The 23,397-nt window shown below is 41.2% G+C and overlaps 1 protein-coding gene across 4 annotated transcripts in view; it reads left to right on the top strand.

Annotated features, from left to right (window-relative positions):
- Positions 1-23,397, top strand: part of UBE2K (ubiquitin conjugating enzyme E2 K) — a 54,861-nt gene that overhangs the window by 7,675 nt on the left and 23,789 nt on the right. Inside the window, exons 2-3 of one of the 4 annotated variants that reach the window (XM_086746157.1) lie at positions 153-192; positions 18,469-18,562. The exons of 1 other annotated variant lie outside the window; for it this stretch is intronic. Coding sequence is in view for 1 of the 3 variants with exons in the window: in XM_086746156.1 (XP_086602282.1) it covers positions 18,469-18,562 (94 nt within the window). In the remaining 2 variants the exon portion in view is untranslated. Of the gene's footprint in view, positions 1-152; positions 193-3,375; positions 3,473-18,468; positions 18,563-23,397 lie in introns of those variants that run through there. 2 more of the 4 variants (XM_086746160.1, XM_086746156.1) reach the window with 2 other exon arrangements.

The following is a 23,397-nucleotide window of genomic DNA, read 5'->3' as shown; positions in this document are numbered from 1 at the left end:
ATACAGGACTGGGTTAGTCAGTTCAGGATTAGGCTGCAGCTGCCAGAAGGTACCCTCCAACTGCAGCTCTTCGTGGACCTAAGGGGTAGTAGGAATTAGCCAATCCGTTAAACTTTCCAGTCTCCCATTCATTCTTCTGTGCTTGTTTCCAGGAGTTTGACTTTAATAGGAAAGAAGTGTACGAGTCCTAAGGTTAGTTCACTTTACTCAGTATGAAATTTAAAGTTAACATTTTATCATGGTAAATTTGTGTAACTATAAAGTGCAAGAAAGTACTGGTTAACAGTCCAATCCTGAGTTGTCTAATGGTCTTTCAGTTGCATTAAACTTGTTAAACTAGTGCAAGTACTTAGTATAGTTTTTAAATTATTCACCTGTTAAATGATTTCTAGGTTGTTTCATAATCCTAGTAAGGATTGTTGTCATTACTGTACTTCATCGCTTTTACACTAATAATTGCTGCTGGTGTTAAATTGAGAAAACGCTTTTGGTTAAACTTTATTATTAATATGCAGGCTATCTTTTTGTCTCTGACAAACTACTAAAACTTTACTGCAGTTTGGATAAGGAAAATTAGCAATTTAATTTTTTTTTGTGGTAAATAGTGTGTATTTTGAGAAATAGTATTCTATAAGGCACTCTAGGGATGTAGTTGACTTCTGCATTCCTAACTTATCTAGCATTTTGCCTTTAGATTATATCAGTGTTAATACTTGTAGTATTAGAATTGGGAGCACTTGAATATGCTTGCCATGAGTATTTCATAAAATAGTATCTGCATATTAAATAAAGTACCTCTGTGAGCAGGAAAAATAACCTTGTTTGAGGACCGGATCTGTGTCTGTTATTCTGGTGTGTTGTAACAGAATTATACTAAGGCCATGAATTGCTCCTCTCTAGTCTTCAAAGTGTCTGCACAGGAGAGTGATGTTGTGAATATCCCTGGCTACAGAAGAAGCTTCATTCAGCACTTACGCTTTATTGGACACCATAAATCTCATTCAGGCATACAATGTAACTCCAGTTTGGCTATGCTTATGTCTAAGAGAGCTGAGCTCATACTGTATATCCTTCTTTTGTTGGAATGTTAATAGGAGCTATCTTGTCTACCTTTGTGTGTTGTCACAAGGCAGGTAGGAAACTGATTTGAGTTCATTATTAGCCAGTAAGATAAAGAGTTCATTGGGAAAGGAAAGACTAATAATTGTGTAAGTCTAGTTCCTTTATAAAATCAAGATTTAAGGGGACATCCCTTCGGATTCAAAAATACCTTTGTACAGTGTTTCATGAAGGGGAAAAACCCCAAACCCACAAATGCATTAGTCCGTGTTTTAGTTAACTAAGTAGTTTAGTTCAAGTCAAATATATATAGTTTTTTGTTGCTAGTTGAAAGTGAACTGTGGGAAAGTCTTTTAAAGTTTTGTTATGTTAGGATGTGTTTAAGTACAGGAGGCTACTGTGAAATGAGGTAGAATATACAAATGGAAATTGTGGTAGCTGTGTTGTATTTGCCTCCTTTCTGGAAACTCTAGAGCCTTCAGAGCCTTCATGGTGTTCAGGTAAGCCCTTCTATTTTGAACTAAGAGTGTCCGTATGAGAAGCTCGTATAGAATAATTATTCTGAGCTGTTTCTACGTGTCTTCAAAATCTGGGACTGCAAGTGAATTAGCATAATTGATTTAAAATTAGCGGAATCCTGCGATTCCTTTGTATGTAGAATTACTAGCAACCTAAGTAGGGTAAACTTACAGAATTGACTGTAGAATCAAATGGTTTTGTATGTTTATAGAATTACTAGTTCAAAGTATAGTTCAAACTGATTATTACAGCATACTTTATCTGCACGGTTTTCCAGTTGTTTTGCATCAAAGACAGAACTGTGCATAAAAATATAAGGAAAATGCATCTTGCATTCCTGCAAAATTGCTTGTTCGTTTAGGCTTTCCCAAGCTGGGTTATCCAAAACAGCAATCCTTTGCACTGCACACATTTGATGTTTAGTATCTCGGTTGCACTCAGATTAGGTTCAGGCAACTCCTGCCCATGATCAGTGTTCCTCAGTACTGTAAACATCTTGCATAGTTAAACATAGACATAGCCCATGTCTGTGGTGGGGCCCTTACGCCAGTACAAGAGTGTAAATATGCTGTTATGTACGCAGCTTTCTTGGCATAGCTTTACCAGTTTAACCACGCTATACCTTGTGAGACAAGCAATGATTGTATAGCTGCACTTAGGGCTTATGCCAGCATAGCTGTGTCAGTTACACCTCTGCATGCCCGTGACTGATGCAACAGTTTTGTCAGAAATAGTTTAGACAGACACTAGAGCTGAAATTTGAAAACTTTTAAGTTGTCCTAAGGCAGTGCCAAGCAGCAGTGTCACATTCATCCTGTAGCTTGGTGTCCTCTTTCCACTGTAGTGCTCCTTCTCTTACTTGCAATATTTGTGGTGAATCAAATCAGGGAGTTGGATTAAAATGCAAGAACTTTCTTTCTAAGATAGTTTTAATTCAGATGTTTGCTGTGTGGTTGTATGAACGCTCACACAAAATGCTATCCCTTCCTTTACATTAGTTCTGACAGGACCAGGAGGAACGTAGGACTTTGGCAGCTGTTCAACTGACTTAAGTTGCTGTGGAAGTACAGTCTCTTATGTTTTTTCGTAGAGTGATGTTTTTAACAGCTGAACATTAACAAGAATAGGTATTTAGATACCTTAAATAAAAAACTTTTACTAAAACTTGGTGATACTCCGGGTCTAACTCTTTCAAAATCAAGACATTTTTAATTTTTGAGATGTTTTTTGTTTGATAGGAAAAAAAAAATCCCTCTTAGTGTGTATGTAAACACATGTAATAATACAGAATTTTAAGGCTGGCACAGGTTTAGTCTCTTGTTAAGACATTTTATTAAATAATTTTATAAAGATGTATTTAGTAAGTAAAACTGTGATAAATATGAAAATTCTAGTCTATTACCAGTACTACAGAATTCACACAGTATTCATATTTGTCATTCCTTAGATACGTAACTTGTATTTTAATGTACTAGTAACATAGTATAATAATCAGTGAATGAAAAAAATTAGTATGTAAAAATAGTCTTACATATTTTTACTAAGACAAGCATAACTAGAAAATACACATGAATACAGTGAGATGAAATAGAATGTGAAATGTGGAAGAACTTCAAGACTGAAATTGATAGTAGGGTCAAAGAACATGGGAGCATTTTTAGAAAATGTGTTTCTTTGTGCTGACCTTTTCTTATCTAGGAAAAGTGCTCTTTAGTGTACTTTAGACAGTCTTGTTTCCTTTCTTCTCTTTGTCCTGCCCCAAACATTTGATTCTTTTACAGATGATCATTGCTATGTGCTTTGAAAGTCAGGAAGAGCTCTCTCTGAGAATGCAAATGTGATCTGCTGATCTCAACTGATAGTGCAGTGCGTATACTTCATAGCCGTGCCTGTGGTAATTACGTGACATTTCTGCTTCTCTTCCTAATAATAACAAGCCTTCAGTCTTTTAGGGCTCCAGAGATGCACTTGAATCTGGCGCTTAAGCTGGAGTGAGTCTGAAGGAACACTTCTAAAGTACTGAACTATTCCCTCTTGCTTTGGTAGCTCTTTGACTGTAGGGGGAGGAAAAAAAAAACCCACCCCATTTTTGGACCTCAACATTTCTGAAGTTGAAGTTGCCATTTTTCTGCAGGATGATGTCCTGCACTTTGCTTTGCTTCCTAGTAGAGTGATATATCCTGTCTTTTACTGTTTTCCCATTTCTTACAAAGGAGTGAGCTAAGCAGATGCAATGTATGTATCCTGAGCTACTCTAGGGTAGCAAAGGGTTAAGAAGATAGAGCGTTGGTTTGAAAAGAAATAAGGCCAGGGAGATAAGAGGAGAGGCTGGTAGTTGACTTCCTAGAGAGCAGCCTAAGAGGTGCGCTTTTGTTAGGATTCTCCCTTTCTGGCATACCAGTGAAGTGGAGAGAGCTGAAGCATTTGGACAAAGTTGAGAGAGTTAATGGTATCGTAGCAAAAGAGTATAAGAAAATAATGTGGCAATTATGGCAAAACAAAATTACTTTGAATATTTATCCACAAATTTGTAAGAGGTTGGTAAGTAGGATGAAAATGAACTTGGTTTTGTTTTTTTAAGTTATTAATTTAAATAATTGTTTAATGGAGTAAACTGCTGCTGAAAGATTGGAGTTTTCTGCTCAACATTTATGTTAATTCAGAGTACTCATAGGCTTTTGCAAAAATAGCGTCGTATGGATTTCATTATGATAGTCAATCAGATGATCTTTTTCTATAACTCTCTTGAGGTATGTTCATGCCAGATTTTGGTGTAGAGTAGGACTATTGTGGTAGAATATAAAATGGGAGGGAGGGTAAGAAGAGTTTTGAGACATTAGTAACTTTATAGTGCAGTAGATTAATTCTGCTAGCATGGCTTCAGACTAAGGTGAAGTATTTCTTGCTTAATTTGACTTATTAAATATTGAGCCTTTATCGCATCAGTATAAAATGTTTGGATATTGAAAAGTTCCTACTTCATGTTTGTAAATCATAGCTGTGTTAAAGTAACTAAATTTTCATTAGACTTTAGGTAGTTTAAAAAGTGTTTATTGCCAATTTACCTCATAGAGGAATCATTTGTATGTGTGCCTTTTCAGGTTAGGGTTTTTCTGTTGTTTTGGAGGTTTTTTAAAGTATACGCATATTTCTAGAATTTTCTAGGAGTTATTTTCTGTAAAAACAAAGTAGATTAACAGAAAATAGTAGTACTTTATCTAGTATAGAGTATGTTGCCCTTAAGATGGAGGGAAAATCATGTTACAGGAGCTGTAAAATCACAGACTGCAGATGGTGAATTGCTGTATGGAATATAGGGGTTTTGTTCTTTTACGCAGAATCACTGAGAAGTAACCATTGAATTTTAAATTCCAAGTCAAATTGTCTCTGAAGTAGGGTAGGTTTTTTTTGTTTGTGTGTATGTATGTGTGTGTTTTTCTAAATCCTTATTTACCATCTCAGTGTTTATACCCAAAGATATTTGATATGAATTTTGCATGTGGTGTCTGAATATGTAAGGTGAGACAGGTACACTTAGAACATGCAAGTAATAATTCATTTTGTTCATTTTGACACTATTTTGTTCTTTTTAAGAAAGTAACATGCTGAACTGAAGTTATTAAATTTGCTAATAGACATACCTTCTTTTCCTTTTTTGTTCTGACCACAACAGTTTAAAACATACTATGCTAATAGATGCATAGTGGAGAATTTGACCTTTTACATTTCTTTAGAGCAATTTTATTATGCAGGGATTGAAGGTCTAATGTTAAAATAATGTCATGGGGAGAGTAAGTAGAGTTGGTTGGTCCTAGAATAACCTCACTCAAAATTTCAGTGTTACGTGCTGTCATCATCTGGTGTTAAGTTTATAATGTGTTTTGTAGTCCTGGATAACATGGAAGTGTGGGGGATTTTGAGGAGGTGGTTTGTTTTGTTGGTGGTTTTTTTGGGGTTTGTTTTTTTTTTTCCCTTTTTTTTTTTTTTTTTTTAAAGAGTTGAGGTACTGGACTAGTGAAGAGGACAACAGGCCATCAGTAACATGTAAACAAAAGAGTTTTTTAAAGGCAGATTGGAAAAGAGAGGAGATAGGGTGGATTAACTGCAGGAAGAAGGTAGAGACTGCTTATTAAGGCCTGTAGACCATGGTGAATAAAAAGAACAGAAGAGCTTATCTGCTGAGAGTAATATTACAAGGTCTGGAGCTGCTCTCTAAAAGGATTTTAGTAGAAGTGGAGAAGATGCATGTGATGAAAATCTTCACAGTGGCAGAACTTACTTTTCAAAGTTTCTGCTGGAGTGGAATTGTATGTTCTGTAGACTTTCAGATACAGAACTATACAGTGTAATTCTAATTTTTTTTTTTAAGAGGAGACAGGCAAAGACAAGTCAAAATATTATTGATCAATAACTGCTGTGATAAGTGTGACTGAGTGCCCAGTCTTTGGGAGATACTCACAGAGTGACTCTTCATGAAGGATTGATTTCTTGGGGTTTGTTTTTAGAGATAAGGCTTTTGTAATGGGTGAAGGGGCCTTATGTGAATCTTCCCCAACTTTTCTACCTCATGCTTGGATTTAATCTCCACAAGGCAGAATGAAATTGGGTAAGCATGACTATAGCAATGCGTAGAGTCTCAGCAGTTGGCATGGTCTAAAGGATGACAAATCTTTTGACTAGAGGCCTAGTGTGAAACAGGGAATGCATTTTAAAAAAGGCTCTGCATAATCTGACTAGAATATGAAGAAAAAAAGATGAGGGAATGACATGATGCATTGCATAATATTTTGCACTAACACTCCTTACTCTTATTATTTTTTTTTTTTACCAGTCTTTATCAAAATCATTTTCAGGTGTGATGATGGGAAATTATGCTGGTGTAGTGCTGGACTTTTAGATTCCTGTGTGTGAGAAGTGCTAGTGGGAGTTGTATTGTTACGGAATTTTAACTTCTTTGAGGTTATGGAAATAAATGCTGCTAGTGATGGTATGGCTCAGATATTTCAGGAGTTACGAGCCCAGTGATTTAGTCTCCAAATTATTACTGAATCAACAGGAGGTGGTGCTATTTTTGACTTGTATGGAAGCATAATGATGTCTTTATAGAAGAATTGCTTTTGCAAAATCAACTTATGTTGTGAGATCACAAGTTGATTGATAGATTCTGTGCTAAGATCACTGGTGTCAGAGGCATGTTTTTAGAGAACTCTTGTGTTGGTAATATTTTAGAGACAGCTCAGATTATTATGATGGAGGCCAGAGATTTATTCTGTTAGAGCTGCTAAAATTAAGTAGTTTTATACAATGTGATTCTCATTAAGGGGTAATATTGTAGGAAAACACTCCAGGCTTAAATGGATGAATAATCACTTCAGTACAGTTAAATTAAATACAGTGGTGGATAAGGGATGACCAGCTGACATCATCTACCTGGACTTGTGCAAAGCATTTGACACTGTCCTGCATGACTTCCTTCTCTCTAAACTGGAGAGATATGGGTTTGATGGACGGAGCACTCGGTGGGTGAGGAATTGGCTGGATCGCTGCACTCAAAGATATATGTTTAGTGGCTCTATGTCCAAGTGGAGACTGGCCCTGTTTAACGTCTTTGTCAGTGTTGTGGACAATGGAATTGAGTGCACCCTCAGAAAGTCTGCCAATAGCACCGTGCTGTGTGGTGCGGTCGACGCACTGGAAGGAAGGTATGCCATCCAGAGCAACTCTGACAGTCTTGAGAGGGTGGGCCACAAGGCCAAGTGCAAGGTCCTGCACATGGGTCAGGGCAATTCCAAGCACGAATACAGGCTGGGTGGAGAATGGATTGAGGGCATCCCTGAGGAGAAGGATTTGGGGGATACTGGTGGATGAAAAACTTGACATGAGCCAGCAGCGTGTGCTTGCAGATGAGAAAGCCAACCACATCCTGGGCTGCATCAAAAAAAGTGTGGCCAGCAGGTTGAGGGAGGTGATTCTTCCCCTCTACTCCGCTCTTGTGAGACCCTCTCTGGAGTACTGTATCCAGCTCTAGAGCCCTCAGCACAGGGAAGACATGAAGCAGTTGGAGTGGATCCAGAGGAGGGCCACAAAAATGATGAGAGGGCTGGAGCACCTCTCCTGTGAGGACAAGCTGAGAGAGTGGGGACTGTTCAGCCTGGAGGAGGCTCTGTGGAGACCTTATAGTACCTAAAGGTACTGGCCTTCCGGTACCTCAAGGGGGCTTTATAAGAAAGATGGGGAGAAACTCTTTAGCAGGGCCTGTTGTGATAGGACAAGGGGTAATGTTTTTAAAACAGAGGGAGGTAGATTCAGACTGGATGTAAGGGGAGGAAAAAATGTTTCCGATGAGGGTGGTGGAACACTGGCACAGGTTGCCCAGAGAAGTGGTAGATGCCCCGTCCCTGGAAACGTTCAAGGCCAGGTTGGATGGGGCTCTGAGCAACCTGATCTTGACGTGCGGAAAGCAGACTCCACAATCTGTAAGATTGTAAAGTAGGTATGTTTATTCGGCGCTGAGCAGCACGGGGGGTAGTCCCGCCAAAATCGTGCGCGCCTGGCGTGGCAATTCACTTTGAATTTTATACAACCAAGTGTTACATATACATGAAGTTAAAAAAACCACGCCTATACATATGCATGAGCTATTCTCGCTCCGTATTAAAATTAGTTCCAAGAGGTCATTTAGGTATTACAATTAGTTCCAAGAGGTCATTTAGGTATCAGGACTGTCCTTGTGCAGGAGGTGCAGGGCTTGTCGCAGGAGGCCCCTTGGTTCTTATCAGGACTGTCCTTGTGCGGGAGGTGCAGGACTTCTCACTTCAGATAAAGAGTTCAAAGCACAAAGCAAGGCCCCTCGGTTGGGGAATGCAAGACTTCCCCCCCCTCGGGTAGTTTTTAGTTAGCAAAGCATAAAGCGCCATTTGTATTAGCATGCACAGCAATAATCAATAAATGCCATATCTATTAAAGTTTCCTTAGCCCCTCTTGTCAATCTGGTTGGAGATGTCCCTGCTCCTTGCAGGCTGGTTGGACTAGATGACCCCCCTTTTCTAGAGAATTAGTAAATTCTTCTACTATACCTAATTCTGGCACAATGGTTATTTATTTAGCACTTTCTCAAAGTATTGGTTAGACTCAAGCCTCTGTCGTAATTGGTTTTTCTTCCAATTACTATAGGAATTTCCTGTGCTCTGGAAACACCAGAAGCCACACCGAACTGTTATAAAAAGGATTATGAACAAAGCTATAATTATCATTGTTCTGCAGAAATGTGTTACTTTCCCATGCCCCGACTTTACTTGTCAGGATAACGACTAGCGTCGTGATAATATAAGTTTTTGAGGCTGTACTTGTGTGACCCTCCATGTAGACTTCGGTGCTCTTTTTACCCTGGTGTGGTGTATCCAGGCACTCTGTTCTCTGATCTTGATTGCCGTGAAGGAGGTGAGGAGTACCTGATACGGTCCTTCCCACTGTGGTTCCAGGGTTTTTTCTGCAAGAGACTTTACATATACATAATCTCCAGGTTGTATATCATGTAGAGGTTCATCTCAACCTCTTCCCTGGGTCCCAATTACATGCTTTCTAATTTTATTGAGCTGTTTGCTCAATGCCACCATGTAGGAAGTCATAATTTCGTCCCCAATTTGCATAGATATCCCTTTTTGTATTCCATAGGGTCGTCCATACAAAATTTCAAAGGGGCTCAGTCCTTCCCTCGCCCTTGGTCTTGTTCGTATACGCAAAAGGGCTAAAGGGAGAGACTGAGGCCGTGTCAGGTTTGCTTCTTGTCCCAATTTCACAATTTGCTGTTTGATTAAGTGGTTCATTTTCTCCACTTGGCCACTCGACTGAGGGTGGTAACAGGGTATGAAGTTGCCAATCTATACCTAAATGGTGGCTGATTTGTTGCACTATTTTTGAGACAAAATGTGGTCCTCTGTCAGAGGATATGGTTGCCGGAACCCCAAAACGTGGTATTATCTCTTGTACCAATACTTTAGTTACCTCCCGAGCCTTGGCTGCCCTAGTTGGGAACGCTTCTGGCCAACCTGAAAAGGTGTCAGTTAATACCAGTAAATATCGGTACCCCCCTTTTCTTGGAAGTTCTGTAAAATCAACCTGCCATTGTTGTCCAGGCCCACTGCCCTTCCCAATCTGGCCCATTTCTGGTTTGGGAGTGTTTTTTGATTAGTCTGGAGGCAAAGGTCACACTGTTGAGTCACCTGTCTGACTGTGGTATATAAGTTTCTAGCCACGATTTCTCTTATCAAATGTTTATACAGAGCCTCTGTTCCCCAATGCCTTTTTCTATGTTCCTCCCGTATCAAGTGCCACAGTAAACAAGAGGGAATAATTAGTCTTCCCTGTGGGATATGAGCCCACCCCTCTTCATTATATGACCCTTCTAAGTCTGTAGTAAGTTTCTGATCTTTTTTTGGTATATTTTGGCTTACCTTGTAGGGAGATTTGCCTATCAGGAATTAGAGCCCCTTCTATTTTTACCTTCGTTTTGGCCACTTGTTTTGCCTCTCTGTCCGCCAGTTCATTCCCTTTTTCCAAATCTGAGCTCACTTTCTGGTGTGCCTTAATATGCATAATTGCCACTTTCTCAGGGAGTTGGACAGCTTCTAGTAGCTTCAGAATTTCTTCTGCATGTTTGATATTTTTCCCTTGGGAGTTCAATAAGCCTCTTTCTTTCCAAATTGCTCCATGTGCGTGCACAACTCCGAAGGCATATTTTGAGTCCGTGTAAATGTTCACAGTTTTGCCCTGGGCCAACTCCAGGGCTCGGGTTAAGGCAATTATTTCTGCCTTCTGTGCGGAGGTGTTCATGGGCAAAGGCCCTGATTCTGTTACCTCTTGACTGGTGGTGATGGCGTATCCTGCATGTTGATTGCCATTCGAGGCATAGCTGCTCCCGTCTGTGAACCAGTTTTCCGCGTTTTTTCTGGGGCTGTCCTTCAGGTCTGGGCGGCTTGCGTATGTTGCTTCGATGGTTTCCAAACAGTCATGATGCACCGGTTCTCCTGTGTTCCCACTGAGAAAAGAAGCTGGGTTGACAATGTTAGTGACCACGATTTCCACATCATCCTGTTCCACTATCACAGCTTGATATCGCAGGAATCTTTGTGGAGAGAGCCAGTGCCCACCCTTTGCTTCCAGTACTGCTGACACTGCATGGGACACAAAAACAGTCATTTTCTGGCCCAGAGTAAACTTTCGGGCGTCCTGTATGTTCGGTATCACAGCTGCAACCGCCCGTAGGCATCCAGGCCAGCCCTTTGCAGTCGCGTCTAACTGCTTAGAGAGGTAGGCAACTGCCCGTCGATGCGGACCCAGATCCTGTACCAATATTCCCAGGGCAATGCCCTGCTTTTCATGAGAGAAAAGAAGAAACGGCTTACTCACATCTGGGAGTCCTAAGGCCGGGGCTGACATCAGAGCCTTTTTCAGTCGCTCAAAAGCTTGTTCACCCTCTATTCCATTCAAGGTGTTTCTGCTCAGTCGCTGTCAGCGCATACAGTGGTTTAACAAGCAGTCCATAATTGTAAATCCACAATCAACACCACCCTGTCATTCCCAGAAAGGTCCGCAACTCCTTTACTGTCTGGGGTTTCTGAGTTTGGCATATCACCTCTTTGCGGGCCTGCCCCAAAGTTCTCTGCCCCGCACTAATTTCATAGTCCAAATAATTCACTTTACGTTGCATTACCTGGGCCTTCTTCTTGGACACCCGGTATCCTTGGAGTCCTAAGAAGTTTAACAGACTCACCATTCATGCCATACAGTCTTCCTCTGTCCTGGTGGCGATCAGGATATCATCCACATACTGCAACAATTTTCCTTTCTCAGACGGGGTTTCCCAGGATTCTAGGTCTTTCGCAAGCTGATTGCCAAAAATGGTGGGACTATTCTTAAATCCTTGGGGCAATACCATCCAAGTGAGCTGAGTCTTCCGACCACTCTTAGGATTTTCCCATTTGAATGCAAACAATTTTTGACTGGCTTCGTGGAGAGGGAGGCAAAAGAAAGCATCCTTCAAATCTAAGACAGTAAACCAAATTAGATCAGGTGTTAATGCAGTCAGCAGGGTATATGGATTCGCCACTACTGGGTAGAGGTCTTTTTTCGCTCTTCCCGGTACGTCGGTAGCTCATACCCCCGGGTACACTTGATTTAGGATTTCCTCGTTAATTTTTCCTTCTGAGGGAAGACTGGTTAAGGTTAGACTCAATATTTGAACGTATTGTTGATCTTTTACCTCCAGAGTAATTTCTCCTTTTTCAAATGTGATTTTTGCTCCCAATTGTTCCAACAAATCTCTTCCCAAAAGTGCTTTTGGGGAGTTTGGCATATATAAAAACTTGTGGATGCCCCATTGTTTTCCCAGTTTGTATTTTAGAGGCTTACAAAAATATGCCTTTTCACTTTGGCCAGTCGCCCCTTTTACCATAACATAATCATTCCCTAGGGGCATCAAGGCTTGATTCAAAACAGAGTATGTTGCCCCTGTATCTATTAAGAATTCTACTTTTTCTTGTTTTTCCCCTAGCTTAATTATAACCAGTGGATCCGCTAAGGTAGATTCCCCAGGTTCCTGTCAGTCTTTCCATACGTGGGCTATTGTTCTTCCTGTGTGAGCCCTTTGGCCCCCTTTCTTATTCTTTGGGCATTCCCTCTTCCAGTGACCAAAATTCTTACAGAAAGCACACTGATTTTTACCCACACGAGGCAGGTTCCTTTTAATCCCTTTTTCCCTTTCCTCCCGCATGACAGCTATCAGCTTCTTTTGCCCTTGCCTATATTCTTCCTCTCTGTTACTAAACACTCTCCATGCTTCATCCAGCAGCACTTCTAAATTCCTGCTTTCTGTGGGACGTAACTTCTGAAGTTTGCGTCTTATATCTCCTGTGGATTGACCCAAGAATAGGGAGACTAGTTGTTGTATTCCTACCTCTGACCCAGGATCCAGCGGTGTGCTAAGGCGCATCACGTCCCTCAATCGATCCAGGAATTCAGATGGGGACTCGGAAGGGCTCTGTCTGATTGCATACAAAGCTGACCAGTTTATAGTTTTGGGGATTGCCTTCTCCATTCCCTTTAAGATCCATTCCTGGTACTCCTGCAATTTTTCCATATGTGCAGATCTATTAACATCCCACTTTGGATCTTGGAGGGGGAAATGTTCCTTAACGTTCCCTCCTGTAACTTTATAATGGTCTTCGGACAGATTCCCTGCTGTTCTTAAAACTAGCTGCTTCTCTGTTTCGGTCAGATAGTCCAATAATAATTGTATATCCTTCCAATCAGGATTATGTTGCTTTATAATAAATTGGAAATGCTTAGTTACACTTACCGGGTCACTCCTATAATCTTTTGCAATCTTTTCCCACTCCCCTAGGTCAGCAGTAGAAAAGGGTACTTTAATTAACATCGTCCCACCATCTGGTCCCACCGCCGCCCGGAGCAAAACTGTTGGAGCGGATTTCTTCCTAGTACGGGAAGATACGGGACTGTCCGGGGGAGTCGAAGCTCTGTCCGAGTCCACATCCTGTTTCTGTGGTCGAGGGGGAGGCGTAAACAAATCAGTTAAATCTTGTTCTGGCGCCTGATGAATCTTACTTGCCTTAGTACATCTTTGTCCGATACTACATGCCGAACAACACCGCCTCAGTTTACCTCTGAGCTCCTTGTTGTTTTCTCGCTCAAGCGCGAGTACCATAGGGTCCTGTGGGAGCTCCATTCCACAGTCCCTTTGCCATTCCGGGTGGTTTCGGAGGGTGAAAAACATATCTGCATATGAAACTTCATCCCATTTTCTTTCTCTTCTTAAAAACAACATTAGTTGTAAAAGGGTGTTATAATCTATTGACCCATTAGACGGCCACTTAGCCTCACCTTCTAGCTTATACAACGGCCACCATTGATTGCAATATTTGATAAGGGTCTTTTTACTTTCCGTACTTCCAGTCCCAGCAATATCTTTCCAGTGAGCAAGTATGCAACCCAGAGGACTTTTCTTTATTATTCCTCCACTCTGACCCCCTCCCATATTTATTGATTTATTATTTATCCTTCTTTTCTACACAAACACAGCCCTTTCTTTCTTATCCCAGTCTAAATTTTACACTTAGGATGGTCGAAATTCCAACCAAACTCTACCCACAACTTTTCACCACAACACTTACACTCTAGAACAAAATATAGGTTTACGAGAGTTACCGTGGTGTAAAGGACACTATTCAGGACCGTCAGGGTCCCACCACAAGGGAACAAAGGAATCTACAATGACAGAACACAATAAACTACTACCGCGTTTACAAACACACACTTTGGATCCAATTCAATCTTTGCACACAGACAATACAATTTACATAGACTCACAGTGTTCACACTCTCGTGAACGTCCACACACTCATAGTAGTCACACAATCATACAAGAAACTTGGGAAAGAGGAAAGTCCCCTTGCTTTCTAGCCCACCTCAGAAGAATCTGGGTGGCTAGGGGCGGCTGGACAGACCTTACGCCACACACACAGTCACAGCTTTGCTGGGATTCCCGAGACTCACTCACGCTTTCACAACACAGGCATTTACACCATAGAAGGTCCTGCACGCAAGATAGAATTTTTACCATGCAACATAGATCACACACACACACACACACACAAGAATCCTTCACGCAGACACTATGGTTCAGCAAGTCCAAATCAGTAGCCAACACAAAATGCCTTATTACAAGAACGAAAAATCGATACCAGCAAAACACAGACTAATTTGATCTCTTCCCAGGATCACTAGTGGTCACTCTATCGGTCAGTGAGTCCCCAACTGGAGCCCCAAACCAACCTGGGTACCCACCCAAAGGGGACTATGCTGCATGCCAGACGTCTCTGCGCGATTTACCAGCTACCCCGGCCACGCATACGACTTACAGGCCCCTATCGTTAAACATACCGTTTGGTCCATGGCTTCAGGAGGTTGTTGTCTGCTCCCGTGGTGGGCGGCTGGCAGCGGAGGCTCCTCCGAGGAAAGTGCTCGGGGCACGCCTAGGAGAGTCCGCTCTGCAGTCGATCCCGCAGCCAAGCAGAGAGCCTCCTGCCTGGCTCGCCAAACTGACGTGCGGAAAGCAGACTCCACAATCTGTAAGATTGTAAAGTAGGTATGTTTATTTGGCGCTGAGCAGCACGGGGGGTAGTCCCGCCAAAATCGTGCGCGCCTGGCGTGGCAATTCACTTTGAATTTTATACAACCAAGTGTTACATATACATGAAGTTAAAAAACCACACCTATACATATGCATGAGCTATTCTCGCTCCGTATTAAAATTAGTTCCAAGAGGTCATTTAGGTATTACAATTAGTTCCAAGAGGTCATTTAGGTATCAGGACTGTCCTTGTGCGGGAGGTGCAGGACTTCTCGCAGGAGGCCCCTTGGTTCTTATCAGGACTGTCCTTGTGCGGGAGGTGCAGGACTTCTCACTTCAGATAAAGAGTTCAAAGCACAAAGCAAGGCCCCTCGGTTGGGGAATGCAAGACTTCCCCCCCCTCGGGTAGTTTTTAGTTAGCAAAGCATAAAGCGCCATTTGTATTAGCATGCACAGCAATAATCAGTAAATGCCATATCTATTAAAGTTTCCTTAGCCCCTCTTGTCAATCTGGTTGGAGATGTCCCTGCTCCTTGCAGGCTGGTTGGACTAGATGACCCTTAAAGGTCCCTTGCAACCCAAACTATTCTATGAGTCTATGAAATACTAGTTATTCCTCTAGCAATGAAGGAAAAAGCAAGAATTGAAAAGGTCAAGCTGAGTTGCACCTTGAAAAGTCTGTAAGAATAGCATGAAAAAGGTTCTTCAGCTATGTAAATAGAAAAATTAATCCTTAGGCTAAAACAGTGTAATATAGCCTGCCACTTTTCCTCAGGGTTTTGTGCAAAGGAAAAATAAGGGCATGGGGATAGCTACAGCTGTAGTTATAAAAGCAGTCATTTCAAATGAGAAGACTAGGATCACTGGCCCTTGGAGAAAACTGAGCTTAGCAATAGGATTTTTGTTTGGTTTTTACCAGATTTATGCAGTCAGGAAGGATTTGTTGTGAAAAACAGCTAGTGTGGTACTAATTGAAATGGAATATGAAAATGAATATTTAAGCTGCTACAACAGTGTGCAGGGCACTGAAGAAAAGTAAAATGCTAAATAGAAAATGAAGAAAGTTACAGAATAGGTTAACTGTAGATTGTCATTGAAATTAATCCTTTTTGCTATTGCTTCCGTCCTTAAGATGGAAAGTTACGCGTTTACTTGCAAAGAATAAGAACTCCTGCTGTCAACTTGAAGCTTATTAGTTGACAGAGGGAGAGCAGGCAAACCTGAATAGACCTTAGAACGACTGCATTACCTGAGCAGATAGTTTTAGTGAGTCGTTAACTTGTACCGGTTATTTAAGCCGATGTGCTGCTTTCTGAACTAAGAGGTAATGCAGAGGGACGCTACCTGTGAGAAAGCACAGTGCAGTCACTGAGGAGGACAAAAACTTTCATACCAAGCCTCACTGGAACTCTTGATCTGAACCTTATGTCATGCTGCCACGGAAGAAGGCAAGTTTGATCTTGGGATACGGTGTTCGTGATGTATTTTCAAGGAGTCCAGCAGAGTGTTCCTGGCATTGATTCTGAGACTTCATCTAAATTAATTTGTGCTGGGCTAGTTAGGGGATCATTGGATGTAAAGTGGAGAAATTTTTGAAAAAATCAGTATGGCAAGATTTAAATTTTAGCCTGTTTAGAGTAAAACTAAGGCTGAAAAGGGAAATCTGTATAAATACCATATATTTTGCAAGGGGAATAAGTACTAGAATTACAAAGAAACTTGTTGAAGCTGAGATCCAATGCTGTTACAGGTTGGCGTAAATAGATTATAAATTTACCTAAATTATAGTTTAGAAAGCTTTTAACAATTGTGAGGTTGTGGAATGAGCTGGCAGTTGGAATACTGAGAGCAAAAAATAAAATTTAAAGTGGGGATTGGAAGGCTTGCAAGAGGAGTGTGTTGCCTGTGATTCAGTTTGGATTCAGAGAGGGAGTTTCTTACAATGCCTGGCTATTGGGGGTTTGTCTCACTGGGACAGTCTGTCCTCCTACTCAATATTATGGAAGTAAAGATTTGATAGAAAACTGGTTTGGATGCTCTCTGGTCAGGCAATTTATGTGAACAGTAGCAAGAAAGAAAATAAATCTAAAATATGTTTAAAATCATAATTTCATCAGTCCTATTAATAACTTCCTTTCTCTGATGTCTTAACTAGAGTCATGAAAGACAGTGCAAGACCTGATGCTGAGCTTAAAACAAAAAGCAACTTTATAGATATAAATTAGTAAAACAGAAATGTTGCTAAATCCTGGCTTTTGATTTTGGAGGTGCATTCTTAACTTGTTACATGGTTGAATCTTTATTTTTTGAAGTGCAGTACTTGCTCTTAACTATGCAGTTGCAGATGCTGTCTTATTTGTGTGGGTTGAAGGCATTTTACTCAAGTTTTAAAGACAAGTGTGTGTAACCTTAGATGTAAAAAAACTCAAATCACAATTGGATTAATTTATTGAAACTTTTAATTAGTCTTTTACATGGTGAAGCTTTTACTTAAACTGTGCTTATTCTTTGTATCTGAGCATCTCTGGTCAGAAGAGCACACTCTTTGGTAGGAGGGGCTCTATGAAACACTTACAGGAAGGAAATAGAGGGAATTTCCCAGCTGTTGTTAGTGAATTCTTCATCCTTAACAGTTCATATGCTTGTATATCCAAGAACTAGTTGATGGCAACCACCAGCTTATGACTCTCATAGCTGTCAGCAACCAAGTTTACTCTGAAGGAGAAGACAAGCACAGCTACGTAGGACTTTTTGGCGTAGAACTAGTTGGAACAATTTTAAAGGATCTGGGAAGGTGATACGAGTTCTCAGAAAAAAATAACATAGGATTCAGGAAATCTGTGGGCAGTGGGCATGGTATAAAGAAGTAGCAGAATGGACAAACCTGTAATTACTTAGCTCTAAAAACTTCATGGAATGTCATTCTAAAAGGAGATTCTGCTTTGCATCTCCCCAAAAACATGACTAGCTGGAGAACTTGTATGATTTTCACTAATGCTGCTCTTTGGACTTGGAAAGCAAAGTCAATGGAATGAGTAGCCCTGGTTAAACACTTCTGAGAATCAGTTTCTGGAAAACATATGGGTCTTTTCAGTATCAAAATGCAGTGTTTTTATTTTGTAGGCAAGTTGATACGGGGTGTTAAAATGTTGAGGAGGTGACAATGACATTCAAGTGTATAAATAAATTGCACTTCACACCTAAATATTTAAGATAAACATGATCTTAAAGAAGACTACAGTGTTCTGTTTAGATCATTGTGTTGTTTAAAAATAGTGAGCACTCCATTTGGGGAAGTCATTCTGTATTCCAGTGAAAGTAACAATCATGTCTATTGTTAATGAAGTTTCTCACAAGAAAAAAAACAACGTGTAACATGATCAATTTAGTTTTATAGTTTAAGATATGTAGAATTAATAGCTGATTTGAAAGATCAGTCGTTTAAAATGTAATCAACTTAAAAACATAACTTTAAATGTTGTATTGCTGGGTTGCTTTGCTTATTTTAGTTGATAGTATAAATAATAAAATTGAAATTTCTAATACTTCACTATTAGTCTATTTTTAATGAAGTAACATTCCAACTGGAAGATAGCTATTCACTTTAGGTTACTATATTTTTAAAAATCTATTTATATATATTTTTAAACTACTATTCTAGAAATTTAAAATGCCGTATTCTGGAGAAAATCTGTGTGTCAAATGCTTACTTATGACTCTTTGTTTCTCTGTTTATTTTTAAGACGAGCAAAAATCAAATTAAAGTAGATCTTGTAGATGAGAATTTTACAGAATTAAGAGGAGAAATAGCAGGACCTCCGGACACACCGTATGAAGGCAAGTAATGTTTTTGTGTATGGAATTATTGTACACTTCCAATCATGTGTCTTGAGATGCTTTGTTTGTAAAATTGATTTGCAGCATAAAAATGTAGAGCTATGTGTTTTGAAATAGTCTGATTTAAAAAAAAAAAATACAAATTTTAACCTTGAAGAATGTTTCAATTTAAATTCTCTGTTGCCTGAAGACATATCTGTTCTACAGTAGGACGACCCGTATAGAATCATATAATACTTAGGGTTGGAAGGGACCTTTAAAGGTCACCTAGTCCAACCCCCCTGCAGGAAGCAGGGGCATCTCTACGTAGATGTCAAAGGTTAATTTACAGGTGTAAGCTGTGCAGTATAATTGGTATAATGCTGACTTTTAGTTGTTTGTTTACAGTCTTGACAGTTTAAGCGCCTTAGTTGTGAAGCATCAAGAAACTCAGCTTCAGAATCTAGTGTAGCTGTATGTGGATTTCCGAGATCTCTTGTGGTGGTCATTCAAAAACATGTTGCATTTTTCTGTCTGAAGGACAGATGCCATTTCAAGTTAAATTTGGAATTAATCTTGGGCATCCATGGGTCACAGTACTTACTTTGTACTGGAGTGGGAAACTATAGTAGAACTTACTGTCTATAGCTGTCTTAAAAAATTACACCTTATTGACTTTCTTATTCAGTAGATGTGTATCTCTTCACACAGTATTGTTATTGTTCAGTAATTGTGTATCTCTTCAGTCTGGAAAAAGCAAGATAACTTATTACATATAGAAGCTTGAACAGAAGCTAATATAGAATGCTTCGTCAGAGATACCAAATTACTCAATAGTGCTGGTACTTGTAAACTTTGTGTCTGTATAGTATATGTGGAGCTGGCAGACACACCTTCTATTAAAGTTCCTTGATTATAAACGAGGATTTATTTCATTTTATTGTATTTTATTTTATTATTTTTAGTTACTTTTAAATGTTTTTATTCAGCTTTTCCATGCCGGGTATCTACTCTGGTTTGCATTTGAACTTCCAGTAAACGAAATGTCTCAAGGAGTGTTACAGGCAAATAAATTGTTTTGTTAGAAATTAAAACAATTTTCCAAGTTTTCAGTTGTTTTAGTTGCCCCAGGCTTTGGGGCTAAGAGTGGGACTTGAGTATTGTCCAGAGACCAGACGCAGTCGCTGTTTTGAAAAACAAATTCTCATCAAGTGGGGAAAAGATCTGAAAATTGTTTTGTAGGTATAGGTGTGCACACTTGAAAGTGTTAGTGGCTAATGATGAAAATCTGGTTGTTGCATCTTCACTAAGGAGGGCATCCCTTGTGATTGCTTCTCCAGGCTAGGAGCTGCTGATCCAGGAGCATTGGACTTGAGAGCAGGGAGTTTCCCCAGTGCCCACCCCACCTTGCTGGGGCACAGCACAGATAAAGGACGAGGAAACAGCCTACCAGAGGCTGATACTGAAGAGTATTGGGAAGAGGTAGAAGGTGACAGAGGCTGAAGAGAAAGGAAGTGAGCCTGGAAGGGAGAGAGTAGAAAAACAGAAGCATCTGTGGTGGTAGGGATGCTCTCCTCCAGAACTTGAGTCCCAGAGTTCCTTTGCTGTCTGGCAAATAATGGCCATTTGTCTCCTCCTGCATTTCCCCCATGTGTGTCTGTCCTCATCAGCCACTAGTGTTTAGTTGACAGAAGATAAAGTCTGGAAGGAAGATAATTTTTTCTGGTTATAACATGTGCCTTCAATTCAAAAAAACTACGCTGGGGACTAAAATACATAGTTGTGCTGGTTACTTATTTGGAAGTGGATCATTCTCATTTCCCGACATCTGCTGGAAAGGTGGCATGGTGAGCTGTGGGCAGTCCAGGAGAGTCCTGGAATACATTGAGGATAACTTCTTAAGCCAGGTGATAGACAGCCCTGCCAGAGGGGATGCCATACTGGACCTATTGGTCACTGATGCAAGTGAGCTGATCAGTGATGTCGATTGGAGGCAGCCTGGGCTGCAGGGATCATGCAGTAGTGGAGCTTGCAGTCCTGAGGGAAATGGGTCAGTAAAAGAGTAAAGTCAGGACCCTGAATTTTAGGAAAGCAAACTTCCAGCTCTTCACAGAATTAGTCAGTAGGACCTCCTGGGAAACTGCCCTCAGAGACAGGGGAGCAGAACAGAGCTGGCAGATCTTTAAGGACACCTTCCACAGAGTGCAAGAGCTCTCGATTGCCAGGTGTAAGAAAGCAGACAAGGAAGGCAACAGACAAACATGGCTGAGTTGAGACCTGCTCGTCAAACTAAAGGGCAAGAAGGAAATGCACAGGCAGTGGAAGCAGGGACAGGTATCCTGGGGAGAGTATAGGGACTCTGCCTGGTTGTGAAGGGATGGAGTGAGGAAGGTCAAGGCGTGACTGGAGCTGAGCTTGGCAAGGGACGCAAGGAATACTAAGAAGGGCTTCTACAAGTATGTCAGCCAGAAAAGGGAGATCAAAAAAAGTATATGCCCCCTGATGAGCGAGACTGGTGTCGGAGGACAGATGAGGAGAAGGCTGAGGTACTCAGCAACTTTTTTTGCCTCAGTCTTCATTAGTAACCCTTCTTCCCACACTTCTTGAGTGGATTGACCGCAAGATCGGGACTGGGGGAGCAAAGTCCCTTCCACTGTAAGAGAAGATAAAGTTTGTGACCACCTGAGGAACCTGAATATACGTAAGTCTATGGGACCTGATGAGATGCATCTCAGTGTCCTGAGGGAACTGACTGATGTAGTTGCCAAACCACTCTCCATGATATATTAAAAGTTGTGGCAGTCAGGTGAGGTCCCTGCTGACTGGAAAAAGGGAAGCATTGCATCCATTTTTTTAAAAGGGTAAAAAGAAGGATCCTGGGAACTGCTGACTGGGCAGCCTCACTTCTGTGCCTGGGAAGACCATGGAACAGATCCTCCTAGAAGCTATGCTGAGGCACATGGAGGACAGGGAGGTGGTTTGAGACAGCCAGCATGGCTTCACCAAGGATAAGTCCTGCCTGACCAACCTCGTGGCTTTATAGGATGGAGTGACTACAACAGTGGACAAGGGAAGAGCTACGGATGTTGTCTACCTGAACTTCTGTAAGACCTTTGACACAGTCCCCCACAACATCCTTCTCTCTAAACTGGAGAGATGTGGATTGGATGGGTGGACTGTTTGGTGGATGAGGAATTAGTTGGATGGTCGCATCCAAAGCGTAGTGGTTAACGACTTGATGCCAGATGGAGGTTGGTGAACAGGTAGTGTCCCCCAGGAATCCATACTGGGACCAGTAGTCATTAACAACTTGATCAATTACATAGACAGTTGGATCGAGTGCACCCTCAGCAAGTTTGCAGATGACACCAAGCTGAGTGGTGTGGTCAACACACTTGGGGGACGGGATGCCGTCCAGAGGGATCTGGACAAGCTCAGGAAGTAGGCCCATGCGAACCTCATGATGTTCAAGAAGGCCAAGTGCAAGGTCCTGCACATGGGTCAGGGCAACCCCTGGTATCAATACAGGTTGGGAAGAAATTGAGTACAGCCCTGCCGAGAAAGACTTAGGGGTACTGGTGGACTTTAGTCCATGTATGTCCATGTCAATGTGTGCTTGCAGCCCAAAAGGCCAATCGTATTCTGGGCTGCATCAAAAGAAGTGTGGCCAGCAGGTTGAGGGAGGTGATTCTTCCCCTCTGCTCCCCTCTTGTGAGACCCTCTCTGGAGTACTGCATCCAACTCTAGAGCCCTCAGCACAGGGAAGACATGAAGCAGTTGGAGTGGATCCGGAGGAGGGCCACAAAGACGATGAGAGGGCTGGAGCACCTCTCCTGTGAGGACAAGCTGAGAGAGTGGGGACTGTTCAGCCTGGAGAAGAGGAGGCTCTGTGGAGACCTTATAGTGGCCTTCCAGTACCTCAAGGGGGCTTTATAAGAAAGATGAGGAGAAACTCTTTAGCAGGGCCTGTTGTGGTAGGACAAGGGGTAATGTTTTTAAAACAGAGGGAGGTAGATTCAGACTGGATGTAAGGGGAGGAAAAAAATGTTTCCGATGAGGGTGGTGGAACACTGGCACAGGTTGCCCTGAGAGGTGGCAGATGCCCCGTCCCTGGAAACGTTCAAGGCCAGGTTGGATGGGGCTCTGAGCAACCTGGTGTGGTTGGAGACATCCCTGCTCCTTGCAGGGGGGTTGGACTAGATGACCCTTAAAGATCCCCTCCAAGTGTTCTATGATTCTATGACTCTCTTTAGTTTCACCGTTCTTTTGCAAATATAGCTGATCTTGTAAAACCAAGTCTTACATACAGATGTTAAGATATAGCAAAATTAAGTAATTGAATACTAGAAATGGTGGGAGAAGGGTGTTATTTTGGGGAGTTTTCGTGTTCTGAGTTTTTTTCTGTTCAAACAGAATTAATCCTCCTTGAGTGAGTTGGGTTGTCATGGCTGGACATTTTTTTTTTTCCCTCCAGGCCAGCATTACCTCGGCTTATAAAATGGACCTTTTTTGGAGAATGTATTGAGAGTTATTTGGAATAAAAGATGTGTCCATGTGTCACAAAAGTTAAAAACTGTATCGCAGTTCGTGAAGAGGGTATTAAAAAAAAAATATTAGAATGCCTATCTGCAGAACTGGATTTTGTGTGATGCTGGTTAATTCAGCTAGACCGAAACTTCAAAAGCCGAGCACTCTGTATTCACATATTCAACGTATCAAACTTAAGAAATTCAGTAATATGTGTTTAGTGCAGAATTTGTTGATGTGAAATGGCATGCATGCATGCTGACATACATGTGCATACATTTAATGATGAGGATATCGTAAATAACCCTTTTGAGGAACCAAAACTGTTA

This window comes from Chlamydotis macqueenii, chromosome 4 (assembly GCF_036417535.1).
Source record: "Chlamydotis macqueenii isolate bChlMac1 chromosome 4, bChlMac1.mat, whole genome shotgun sequence".
Classification (NCBI taxonomy): Eukaryota; Metazoa; Chordata; class Aves; order Otidiformes; family Otididae; genus Chlamydotis; species Chlamydotis macqueenii.
The sequence above is the reverse complement of the archived record's forward strand: the minus strand, read 5'-3'. Positions and strand labels throughout refer to the sequence as shown.